The sequence below is a fragment of the Pyrus communis genome, chromosome 1, assembly GCF_041283825.1.
Source record: "Pyrus communis isolate YQ-2024b chromosome 1, ASM4128382v1, whole genome shotgun sequence".
NCBI lineage: Eukaryota > Viridiplantae > Streptophyta > Magnoliopsida > Rosales > Rosaceae > Pyrus > Pyrus communis.
This window is the reverse complement of record NC_142565.1, coordinates 6,457,654-6,471,275: the sequence shown is the minus strand read 5'-3', so window position 1 is coordinate 6,471,275 and position 13,622 is coordinate 6,457,654. Positions and strand designations below refer to the sequence as shown.

The window sequence follows — 13,622 nt, the reverse complement described above, 5'->3', positions numbered from 1 at the left end:
ATGCCTTCAACGTCCTATTTCTTACTAATATCATTTTTAGTTTTAAATATAAAAATAATTTTTAAAGTTAATCCACATGTCATTATATGATTGTATTTGTGAGATCCATGTGGTGCCACATCATCACACTAACATAGCAATTGACAGATTTTTCATGAAAAAACTAAAATGATCACGATGGACAAATTCAAAGAAAGACTAAAATGATTAACGATAGAAAAATTCAAGAACACTACTATTGATTATCATTAATTGTTAAGAACCAGATTAAGGATTTATGTCAATATCATGAATCATTTTGGCTAAAAAGCCTTTAATTTATTTGATTGTTAAATTTGAAGGTATTTGTGTCTATTTAGATGAAATTTTGGATATTTTTGAAAGATTTTATAAAAAAAAAGTAACATTTTTTAAATTAAGGGTTAATTTTTGGCTATATTTGATAAATACTCAAACCGAACTCCGAGTGAAAACAATAAAATTTCATACAGAAGAAAATAGGTTACATAAGTAATTTCCTTTATACAAAGAACCTTCAATCCGAAACATAACATGGGAATGCAAACTTTATAATAACGTCGAACTCCCGAAACCGCTATGCACGGCGATTTTTAGCGCAGAGCTAGAACGAGCAAAGGGCATATGGCCAAATAAAGCATAAGATCACAGCAGTCTTGACATACATCTATAAATCAACATATCAATCTGATAAATTGTATGAAAAGAAAAGAAGAAGGAAGGCTGCTATCTTTTTTCCATTTTTTTTTCTTAGGGAGGGGGTTTAAATACCTAAAGGGGGAGGGGGAAGAAGAAAAAAATTAGATTTAATTCAATAGATTTCATCGGCGGATTCAAGTTAAAGAAAAACAATGAGACAGTAAAAAATGTTTCTTGCATCTGTCATCTGAATGCCTGCTTCAGGTCAACAGATGCTCCCTTTCGTTCCAGGGAGAGGGGCGAAGGCACACACGGACCTCGTGTTCTTCTGGTCCCACTCGACGTTTGGGCACCATAATCTCGAGCACTGTTCCTGTCTCATCGCAGTAGGCTTCCAGTTTAGCATCTTCTGGAATGTGGGTAGGAAGCTCAATTTCCCTCACGAACTCCCCACGAGGGCAGTGCTCCGGCGTTGGATCTGTTAGCTGAAATGTTCTATCGCGTCTCTTAATGGATGGCAAACAAGCTGTACTCACACAAGATATCTTTACTATCCCACGTGAGGGAGTATTCCTCCAAGTAACTTTTACCCTCTGAAGATCTACAAATGGCAAGCTGACAATGATCAAAAACCCTTCCTCATCCTCATAAATTGTTTTTGCGGCTGTAACAGGGCCGGATGCTTTCTTCATCACCCCACTGAACTCATTAAACCAATGTGACTCAACTGGGTGGTCTTTGCCCGATCTGTCGAAATGTGGGTTATTAGGCAAACAGTCATTGTCATTCCCATGGGGGAAAAGGTCCTTCTTCCGCTTATTGGAGACCGGTGACAGGTCCATCCCCTCGTTGTTGACATGCTCTGATGGCTGAGTTGACAAATTCAAACCCGTACCATCAAGCAATTTTCTTGGTTGTGAATTTATATTGTTCTTTGGAGGGGCAGGCCGTTCAAGCTCCAAATCTGTGTTCTGAAGGTTCCTCCAGGTACCAAAGTCACTTGCTTCAGGTGGGATTGAGAAATTTATATCTCGGCCTGTAAGCTCTGCCCACCTCTTCCTCTCTTCATCATCAAGACACATGAGGTTGGGTGACCGAACAACTTCTATCCCGTGAACACACTGCGGGTTAGAAAGACCCCTGTAGTGCTTCCTCTGCATACGATGAGACCGAACAAAGCCCCTGTCCGCACTAAATGGGAATGGGCGTTCTCCTTGGCGAGAATGCCCATTCATGTAGCTCCTCAGCTGCATCTTCCCCAATGCATTTTCAGGCCTATCCTTGAAAACCCACATATACATGTTCTCCATATCATGCTGAACCAAGAAAGCATCTAACAGTAAGTCTGTCTTGTTGTACCCAGACACCCCATTACTGTCCCGAATGATCTTACACTTGGACTTCTCATTCAAAACAGGCTTGAAGTAGAAGCTGAAGAAGAACCATGCACCCCAAATGCTATCAAGCCTCTTGTTGCATTTCCTTGCAACTTTGGGGAGAGTGATTGTCGCCTCGGCCTCATAAACTTGAGACCCAAGGCCTACATCTAAGATGTCACATGAATCATTCCAAGTTTGAGGAGGTGGGCTAGGCTCAGACAGTAGCGGAAGATTGATATCAGGAGGACGAGAAAGTATGAAAGTCCTATTCATCTCTCTTTCCAATTCATCATGCGAAACAGAACCCGAATCCATAGACAATAATGTAGACAAATGAGAATTCTCTATGGACAGGGTAGTCAGAAGAGCTTCCCCCATGATTTCCCACAACCTTTCCCTTCTCTCCTGCTTCCGGGTTTCAATCTCTAAACCCGCTTTCCAATAGAATCACCTCACAAACATCTCAGCATATCGAAATGAGCCAATAAAGATCGCAGATCCATCACAAATTCCACAAATTAAACTAATCCTTAAGATTGGCATCCACAAATAAATCTTCCAAATTTTTGCAGGCCCATCAATCAATCCATGTCACATTGAACTACAATTATTTTTCTCAAAACAAAAACAACCTGAAAGCCATATCATAACAGTTGAAATCAATCAGGACTATTACTCACAAAATTAATACCATTATATGCAAGAAATTAACTTCAGAACAGCTTATCCCTTGTTTGGTTTTTGAGAATTAGGAAAACTAAGAGGAAAATAAAATTAAACATGATTTAAGCTTAAAAAAAGTCCTCTAATCCCTGCTCAATAAATTCCATTACTTTCACAAAACCACACATCCGAGCTGCATCAGAGCTCAAATTTATTCAGAATCCCCAATACCCGAATCAATATTTTCCCAAGATCCAATTTTTAGCATATTTTATTTTCCTACACTTTCTCAGCCACCAAACAAGACAACCCAGAATCAGAAAAAAACCCTAGAATCTCATAAAATGTACCAAAAATGTCAATCGGTATAAAATATCCCAACGGATAAAATCAGGCACAAACAAAAAAAAAAAAAAAAAAAACCCTAGCCCAATGAAAAATTATTCCCAAAATAAAAAGACAAAAATTAAATAGAGGATTCGTTAGTTTACCTATAAAGGAAGGCTTCAAAACAACAGCTACAGAGAGAACTGCAATCAGAGCCCCAATTTTGAGAAAAGAGAGAAATAGAGAAGGAAAGGGGGGGAGAGAAAGAGAAGGGGGGAGATAACGGAGTCTGTTTAAAGAGACGGAGTTAATGAGAAAAGACCTCCACCAGTTAACATCACACAGTGTTAACCAAACGGCGTTTGTTAACGGTAGCTGTGAATTATGTTTCCGAGGACCGACTTGGGTCAAAACAGGCGTCTATTGGAGTTGGTCCTCTGATATGTGATGGACGATTGTGCATTTGACCCGGACCCGGATAATCTTGAACCGGGTAACGCCCTACTTTGTTTAAGCCGATCTTGACCGTTGAATCATGGTTCAACGGTTCTGATGGTGCCACATCAGATATTGATTTTACAAATTGATTGATTGCTTTTTATCTATGAGTAAATTGTAGCAATGGTCCCTCAATTTTAATCATATTGGAACAATAGTCCTCCACTAAAAATTCATTACCATTGGTCCCTTAACTCATCAAAATATGTAGCTATGATCATTTTTTTCAACTTCGTCAGAATTTTGTCAAAATAAGTTATGTTGGAAAGACCTTTGCTAAAATTGGGGTCCCTCAACTCATCAAAACGTGTAGCTATGATCATTTTCGTCAACTTCATCAGAATTTTGTCAAAATAAGTTATGTTGGAAGGACCGTTACTGCAATTGGGTTAAAGTTGAGGGACCATTTCTCCAGTTGGATTAAATTTAAGGGACCAATGGTAATGGATTTTTAGTTGATAAACCATAGCTGCACGTTTTGATGAGTTGGGCGACCATGATAATAAATTTTTAGCTAAATGATCATTGTTCCAATTAAGTTAAAGTTAAGTTATTACTGCTACAATTTATTCTTTATCTTTTGAGTAGAATTGTTTGCTTCCTTTTTAGTTTTTACCTTAAAATTATTAAACCTAAACTTTTAGTCCATGTAGTCTCGGCGAAGTTCAATTGTGGTCATTATACTTTTAATAAATGCGATTTAACATTTGTAGTTACTTGATTTCGGGGTTTTTACTTCTTCAAACAGTCCAATTTATTGATACGTATATTAGCTAAAAATTATATTGTCAAAAATTTATAAACGATTGTCTTTGAAAAGCAACAATTATGAGAATTACATCACGATAATTGAAGTCACAAAGACTAAAATCATAATTTGACCATAATTATTTAATAAATTGTTTTGGACTGATTGAAAAAATTAACAAGGGTATTGATTCTCACAAGCACTTCCAAATTAGAACTTTGATATTCTTAATAATTTGTTGCTCTAGCTTTTCCTTCTTTTTCCTTCCATTTAACGAGTTCAAGTGTATTCATCACGTGCTCGAGAAGTTTTTTGTTGATGATGTGTGAACTAAGGGTGCGTTTGTTGCACCGGACTGTCTCGGACTGGACTAGCTGCAGGGACTAAGTTGGATTGGCTTAGACTAGACTAAGCTAGACTAACTTAGTGAAGCGTTTGGTGCAGTGTCGGACTAATAAGCAGGATAATTAATAAATTCTAATATTATATTAATTTATCTATATCTCTTTTAATATTTTATTCTTACTTCTCTCATTTTTTTCCTTCTTTTTCTGAAAGCTCTTCATCTTCTTCGAAACCCAATTCTTTTTTCTGAAAGCTCTGAAAGCTCTTCCTCTTCTTCGAAACCCAATTCTTTTTTTCTGAAAGCTCTTCCTCTTCTTCGAAACCCAGTTCCATACTTTGAGATCAAATCAAAACCAACTTCCTACAATTACATATCAGAGGAATCGGACGACGGCAAGAGCGGGACCTTCCTCAAAGGTTTGCAGCACAAAAGTCATTGTTGGAGCTCTATGCAGCTGCAATTTGGTTGGGCCGCCGAGAATATTGTCGTAGTTCTCTCGGATTTGAGATGAGGGAATGGTCTCCCATAACTGCCGCCGTTACGATCTCAACACCAGATGCCAGTACTTCATCCAGGGCCTTCGCCTCGTCGACCTCGAGTACCTCCGCCGCACCGGCAACTTCCTCCCCCCACCCAACGCCTCCGAGTCCTGCTGGGTGCCTCCGCCTGCAACTAGTCTCTCGAAAATGGATCGCCCTGCGCCCTCTGCACCACCAGAATAACCTGGCAGAGCTTGCTCTTGACCTGCGAGTCCGTCGGAAACGTCTCCACCTGCGCGGCGTACCCGTCTTGGTGTGGTGCTGTGATCTCGTTGGAGAGAGGGCGCAACGCAGACGAAGCAAAGTCTTCGCAAAGGGAGGACGCCAAGCTACACAAAGGAGACGAAGCAGGTCTTAGCAGTCCCGTGGTTTTCGGGGGGTTTCACTAAGACGACCTAGTGAGGGAGATAGTCCACACGAGTCCGGGCTAGTCTCATTTAAGTTAGTCCCCAAGCTTACCAAACATGGGACAATAATCCTAGCCAGTCCAATCCCACTTAAGAAGGTGAAACAAACGCCCCCTAAATTCGTTAGCATCTCTAATGCAGATGTCAAAAAATAATTGTTAATTGTTAATTTGATGGCTGACATGACAATGTCATATTTTCTTTTTTTTTAACCGATATGTTTTTATTTTTATTTTTATAAATGATATTTGTTGGACCCATTTTAAAAAGAAATCAATTAAAATAAATTTTCAAGATCTATAATTGGTGCATTAATGGGACGCACACAATAAAATAATTAAAAATGATTTGACATCACCTTTTCTCATATGTCAATCCATTTAAAATTGACATATCAGTTGGAGCTTGCTTCTATCTTCAAATTTGATTACATGATTTTCTACTTAGGATTTGACATCTCCTTTGGAATGGTCTTATAGGCTTAGTAGTTTTATACCTACTTTTGTCTTACCGATTAAAATTTAGTTGTTTTCATGATTTTTTTTTTTTTTTTTAATTTACCCCAAAGAATGTTAGGAGGTGGATGAAAATTCAAACCCCTTCTCTATTAGTTAAGAGAGAAATTCTAACTTGATGAAGAAAAAATAGAAAAACTGTGTTTTCTTTTAGTACAACGATATATTTTATGCTAAAAGAAAGAAGGGGGAGTTAGCTAAAGGGATGAGAAGTTCGGTTAAGCCACACAAAGGATAATTTAATTTGATATTGAATTCGTCATTCAAAAAATTTGAACCTTAAACACCTTATTTACAAGTGAAAATAAATCTTACGAGACTGATGTACTGAATGACAAAAAACTATGTTATAGCTCTAGAGGTATTGTTAAGAAATGATAAGGTTAGGTGGGAAATGGAATTTGGCATCCAAAAAAGGGGTGGGAGTTTCATGTTTGACGTATTTATACGTACGACTACCAGTCAACAACATTGCCGTTCCGGAAATAGACGGTGTGTGAGTCAGTGTGAACCCCCAATGTCCTTATCTCGCACATGAAAATTGGGAAATTTATAAACTTGTCAAATTATCACCATTCACACGTTACGCTTATTGGCTTTCCATTTCGCACGTATCATATATAATTGTCAAGGATGGCTCGGTGCTTCTTCTTGGAGCCAACGCCAAAGCAATTATAGAAAAAGCGGATATATTGATAAGCCATTTCATGTTTTTTTTTCTTTCTTAATAGTATAATATTGATAAGAGTACACGTCTGGATTGATATGTTTAACATTTAGAGTACATAAATCAAAATAAAATTACATTTATCTATTTAAATGAAAAATAATATCAAGCGATTATGTTTTTTTTATTTTAAAAAAAAAAATCAATTGGTGGTTTTGTTGGGACAATTCATCTTTTTAGGATTGAAAATATTTCAGTCTCTTCTTTTCACCATCATGTTATTCACCAGCATCAGAAATCGAACGCAAAACACGTCGTATAGAATAGAAGCCTGAAATTCGTCTAATGCTTTGAATACACCGAAAGATTGCAACAAAAAGAGAGTTTCATGCACGTGTATGCACAAGACGATGCTTCTCTCACATTCTTTTTTTTTTTTGGGGGGGGGGGGGGGGGGGAGGGGTGTTGGAGATGTGTGTGGTGGGTTGAAAGCAACATGCTTCTCTCGCTTGGTCTCAATGAGCAACGAGTCTCAAGTTTACTTACTATCAAACCCCAACCTCTTATTTAAGATACCATTTGGTACGCATATGGGACGAAACAGGATGTAATGGGACGAGACGAAATAAAGATTTCGTGTCATGTTTGGTACTGGCAAGATGTAACAGAACAGAACGGGATTAAATGACTAACTTACCCTTTTTATTTGACTCTCTCCCTCCCGTTTCTCTGCAGTCTATTTTTCCATATGTTTCTTGTTCTTTGCATGCCCAAATTGATCCCAGTAAAAATCAAACTCATACTTTCTCTTCATTTCATTTTCTTTCTCTTCAATTCAAACCCATATTTCTCTTCTTTTAATTTCTTTCTCTTCAAACCAAACACAGAAAAATCCCAAATTGTTTTTTTTTTTCAATTTACAGAGGCTTCGTCGAAGCATCGGAGAAGAAGGTGGAGCGCGGAGGTGACGGTGCCGGAGAAGAAGGTGGAGCACGAAGGGATTGAACTGGCAGCCATGGTCTCCTCTTTGCTATGCGATTTAACCGGGTTTGGGTTAGCCATAGTTGGGTTCCTAGGTTTGTGGTGAAGGAAGAGGCTACATGAGAGAGGGAGGGTAACGAAGCTTCTCAGGCCAAGGAGCAGAAAAAGCTCTTCTGAAACCTTGCTTGATTTCAGATAGAGTTGCAGTTACACCTGTGGAGAATTAGAAAATGGGTTGTTTGAATTTGGCTCCAATGGAGTATTTGAGGACATTCAAATGGAGTGGTTTGAGGGCTTTCAGGAGAGCGCCGCCGTGAGAGCATCTCATCAAGCTGGGTTTGGGTTCGAATGTTGTGCGGAAGCTTCAACAAGTGTGAGTGAAAAATAATAAACCCTAGAAACTGATAACAGATAAATGAAACAATATCAACAAGAACACCAAGATTTATACTGGTTCGGCAATGCCTACATCCAGTTTGGAGACGACAGAGTATTCTACTATAATCAATGAGAACATACAATGGTGTTTCACTCAATTTCCCAAAGACCCGAATAACCCAAGCTCACACACTTACAATAGGAAGGGAAAATATCGAATACAAAGCAAAACAATTTGAGAGGATTTTTTTTCTTTCTCTCTACCGAATGGTTTCTTGCTGTTTCTCTTCTGTGTATCTATCTGGGCTGCTCCAGCTTCTTCTTATAGAACCGAATAAGATGACTTCTCAAGAGAACCAAAGGCCAAAGGTCTTCAGATGCCAACGCATTGAGCATCTGCTTTTGTTTGTCTACCACATGCAACAGATGGCAACGCATGCCACCACAAAAGAACATCTGCTTTTGTTATTCTCCCACATGCTGTATGCCAACCCATGCCACTGCAAAAGTAGCAGAAACCAGATATTTATCAATTGTTTATTGTTTGAGCCAATAATCAATAATCTCCACCTTGGCTCAAACCCTCTAAGTAGAACTCCAAATTAGTCGTCTCCCACTCCCCCATGGGGCAATCAACAAATTTTACAAATGCCAACCAAGTCTAAGCAGTGCTTAAACTTGAGCAACGAAATTGGCTTTGTTAACATATCCGCAGGATTGTTAGCGGTCCCAATCTTCTGAAGAAGAATATCTCCCTCGTCTATGATCTCACGAACAAAATGGAACCTCACGTCAATGTGTTTTGTACGTGCATGATGAACTTGATTCTTTGCTAAATGAATAGCACTCTGACTGTCGCAATGGACATCCACATAGTCTTGTTGAACCCCTAAGTCATCAAGCAACCCTTGAAGCCAGATGGCTTCCTTTATAGCTTCTGTTACAGCCATGTACTCCGCCTCAGTAGTCGAAAATGCAACTGTAGATTGCAGACTCGACCTCCAACTTACCGGACCTCCAGCAATAGTGAATACAAAACCAGTAGTAGACCTACGCTTGTCTAAATCACCTGCGTAATCAGAATCCACATATCCAACAACACATTTACCAGTAATTTTATCCTGCTGGAATAATAAACCAACATCCACAGTACCTAGAATATACCGTAGAATCCATTTCACAGCTTGCCAATGCCCTTTTCCTGGATTATGCATATATCTACTGACAATACTAACAGCTTGTGAAATATCAGGCCTAGTACACACCATAGCATACATCAAACTACCAACAGCATTTGCATAAGGAATTTGAGCCATGTACTCTCTCCTCAACAGTTTTAGGAGACATAGAAGCACTAAGTTTGAAATGAAGGGCAAGAGGTATACTAACCGGTTTTGAATTTTCATTCATCCTGAAACGATGTAGTACCTTCTTCAAGTATTGCTTTTGACACAAACTAATCTTGCCCTTTGCTCTATCTCTTTCAATTTCCATACCTAGTATCTTCCAAGCTTCTCCCAAGTCCTTCATCTCAAATTCATTGCTCAGTTGAGTTTTCAACCTTTCAATCTCCACTTTGCTCTTACATGCTATAAGCATATCATCAACATATAAAAGTAGATAAATGAAGGTTCCATCTTGTAGTTTGCGAAAGTATACACAATGGTCATAGTGACTTCTTGTGTACTTTTGCCCAATCATAAATCGATCAAATCGCTTGTACCATTGCCTTGGAGACTGCTTCAAGCCGTACAATGTTTTTCTTAATTTGCAAACCCAATTTTCCTTTCCAGCAACTTTAAAACCTTCTGGCTGGGACATGTAAATCTCTTCCTCCAAATCACCATGTAAGAACGCAGTCTTGACATCAAGTTGGGCTAACTCAAGGTCAAACTGCACAACCAAAGCCAACAGAATACGAATAGAAGAATGTTTTACTACAGGAGAAAATACCTCATTGTAGTCAATGCCTTCTTTCTGAGAGTAACCTTTAGCCACCAATCTGGCTTTGAATCTTACATTATCTTTTCCCAAAGATTCCATCTTTTTGGCATACACCCATTTACAACCAATTTCTTTCTTCCCCTTTGGTAACTGAACCAGCTTCCAAGTCTTATTTTTATGAAGAGATTTCATCTCCTCATCCATAGATTTCTTCCACAACTCGTACTCTGAACTCATGACAGCTTCTTTGTAGGTGGATGGAATATCATCTTCAATAACGGGAAGTGCATATGCCACAATATCAGTAAATCGAGCAGGCTTTCGAATTTCCCTTCTCGATCTTCTGGTTGCAATATAGTCTTGTTGCTGTGGAGGCTCTTGGGTAGGTGCCTCCTTTTCATCATCCTCGTCCTCATCATCATGATTAACTGTAGGACTAGTGTTTGTAACATTAGACCTTACTAGAACAACTGGAGTCTTCAGTAACTCCACCTGCTTTGAGCTACTCATGGTCTCGGTTGTTTCAGTTTCACCTTCATGCTTGTTCTGATTAACCATAGCAGCCTCATCAAAGGTCACATCTCTGCTTACAACAAATTTCTTCTCATCTGGACACCAGAGTCGGTATCCCTTCACGCCAGTGCTAAAGCCCATAAATAGAGCTTTCTTTGCTCTAGGATCCAACTTGCTTTCTCTGACATGATAGTAAGCAGAACAACCAAATATGTGTAAGAACTTGTAATCAGTACAAGGTTTATTAGACCATACCTCCATGGGCGTTTTGCCCTCGTTTGCAGTAGCTGGCAATCGATTAATGATATGGCTTGCATAAGTGATTGCCTCAGCCCAAAATGCCTTGCTTAAACCAGTATTAGATAACATGCACCAGACTTTCTCAAGCAACGTACGGTTCATGCACTCCGCCACTCCATTTTGTTGTGGTGTCTCCTTAACCGTAAAGTGCCTCACGATACCCTCATCTTGACAGACTTTCAAGAAAGGATCAGACTTATATTCACCCCCATTGTCTGATCTGAGAGTCTTGATCTTTCGATTGCTTTGAGTTTCAATCATCTTTTTCCACTTCAGGAATATTTTCAAGACTTCATCTTTACGCTTCATGGTGTACACCCATATTCTTCTAGAAAAGTCATCAACAAAGGAGACAAAATAATGGCTACCTCCCCAAGATGCATTCTTGGAAGGTCCCCAAACATCAGTATGAACATAATCAAGAATGTTTTTAGTGTGGTGAATAGCAGTGCCAAATTTTACCCTAGTTTGCTTACCAAACACACAATGCTCACAGAATTCCAATTTGCATGCCTTTGCACCTTTCAACAAGCCTTGCTTCACCAATCCTTGCAACGCTTTTTCACCAGCATGCCCTAGACGCATATGCCATAACCTTGTGGTGTCTGTGCTATCGTCAATAGCTTCGGTTATGGCTGCTCCACCAATAATTGTACTTCCCTGCAAGAAATACAAGTTATTTCGTCTTATACCTTTCATCACCACCAGTGCCCCGTACACAGCTTTAAGAACTCCACTCTTCATGGTGATCTTAAGACCCTTGGATTCCAAAGCTCCCAGAGAGATAAGGTTTTTCTTCATATCCGGTATATACCGAACATCACTTAATTCTCTGACTGTTCCATCATGCATCTTCAAACAGATTTTGCCTATCCCTTGTGTTTTGCAGGCATTATCATTACCCATCAAAACAACTCCACCATCCAGCTCCTCGAAGCTAGAAAACCATTCTCGAATGGGACATATATGATAGGTGCAACCTGAATCCAAAATCCACTCCTTGGAGTGACCATTAGTAGATGAACTAGCCAAAGCAAACTCGAGATCATTATCTCATTGGTTTACAATATTTGCTTCAGGACTCGCTTTCTCCTTCTCTTTGTTCTTCAATTTGGGGCAGTCTCTCTTCCAATGACCCTTTTGGCGGCAAAAGGCACATTCATCTTTAGCAGGAAACTTCCCTCGTGACTTTGAACGAGATTTTCCCCGTTTCACATATTTTCTTTCCACTGTTCGACCCCTTGCAACAAGTGCCTCGGTTTGTGAATTGTGAGTCTTTAGTTCCTTCTTTCGACACTCATGATTCACCAATGCCGCAGACACCTCATCAAGTTTCACCTCGGTTTTTCCATACAACAAAGTAGTTGTCAAATGATCATAATCATCAGGCAATGAATTTAACAAACATAATGCCTTGTCCTCGTCAGGAATTTTCACATCAAGGTTTGCTAAATCAGCAAGTATTTTATTATAATCATTGAGGTGTTCATGCATAGAAATACCTGGACTATACTGAAAACGGAAGAGTCGTTTCTTCAGGAAGAGCCGATTTTCTGCGCTCTTGGTCATATACTTTTCCTCCAATTTTGTCCATAACTCCTTGGCAGAAGTTTCCTTCATATACGGGTATTTCAACTCCTTGTCAAGAAATGATCGAATAGCAGCACAAGCATGAAGATTAATTCGCGTCCACTGCTTGTCCTCAATATCTTCTGGTTTCTCTTCTAGAACCATATCCAACTCTTGTTGATACAAGACATCCATAACTTCACATTGCCACATACCAAAATTATTAGAGCCATTGAATTTATCAACCTCTAACCTTGTAGTAGCAATTTGGTGTCTGTTGGATGTAGTTGCCGACTCCTTCTTCTTCACAGGTTCACCTTCATCTCCAGCCATCTTCTTCGACACTATTCACGGGAATGCAGCGCCAAGAAATTTTCCCTTTTTTTTTTTTCTTCACTCCCACGAAAAAAAACAAAGCCCTAGTCGAAAAACTGGGCTCTGATACCACTTGTTGTGCGGAAGCTTCAACAAGTGTGATTGAAAAATAATAAACCCTAGAAACTGATAACAGATAAATGAAACAATACCAACAAGAACACCAAGATTTATACTGGTTCGGCAATGCCTACATCCAGTTTGGAGACGACGGAGTATTCTACTATAATCAATGAGAACATACAATGGTGTTTCACTCAATTTCCCAAAGACCCGAATAACCCAAGCTCACACACTTACAATAGGAAGGGAAAATATCGAATACAAAGCAAAACAATTTGAGAGGATTTTTTTTCTTTCTCTCTACCGAATGGTTTCTTGCTGTTTCTCTTCTGCGTATCTATCTGGGCTGCTCCAGCTTCTTCTTATAGAACCGAATAAGATGACTTCTCAAGAGAACCAAAGGCCAAAGGTCTTCAGATGCCAACGCATTGAGCATCTGCTTTTGTTTGTCTACCACATGCAGCAGATGGCAACGCATGCCACCACAAAAGAACATCTGTTTTTGTTATTCTCCCACATGCTGTATGCCAACCCATGCCAACCCATGCCACTGCAAAAGTAGCAGAAACCAGATATTTATCAATTGTTTATTGTTTGAGCCAATAATCAACATCGAATGGGTTTGCTGGGATTGAGTTTGAAGAGAGGGAGGCTACGAGAGAGAGGGAGGGTAGACAGTGGAATTAATGAAAAAGAGGAGGGGTATTGTTGTCCAAAAAAATTATAAAATTGTGTCCCATGGGCTGGAACAAG

At 39.3% G+C, this 13,622-nt stretch overlaps 1 protein-coding gene across 1 annotated transcript; it reads right to left on the bottom strand.

The window, feature by feature from the left end:
* Positions 1-461: 461 nt before the first annotated feature.
* Positions 462-3,430, bottom strand: LOC137720283 (uncharacterized). Its single transcript, XM_068459332.2, has 2 exons — positions 3,191-3,430; positions 462-2,668 (listed from the first exon to the last, which is right to left on the bottom strand). Exon 2 carries the CDS (start codon positions 2,412-2,414, stop codon positions 918-920), a length of 1,497 nt encoding a protein of 498 aa, XP_068315433.2. The 5' UTR covers positions 2,415-2,668; positions 3,191-3,430; the 3' UTR covers positions 462-917.
* Positions 3,431-13,622: the final 10,192 nt, after the last annotated feature.

Excerpts from the sequence above, each read along its gene's own strand:
- LOC137720283 (XM_068459332.2), bottom strand. The coding sequence starts at position 2,414 with ATGGGGGAAGCTCTTCTGACTACCCTGTCCATAGAGAATTCTCATTTG.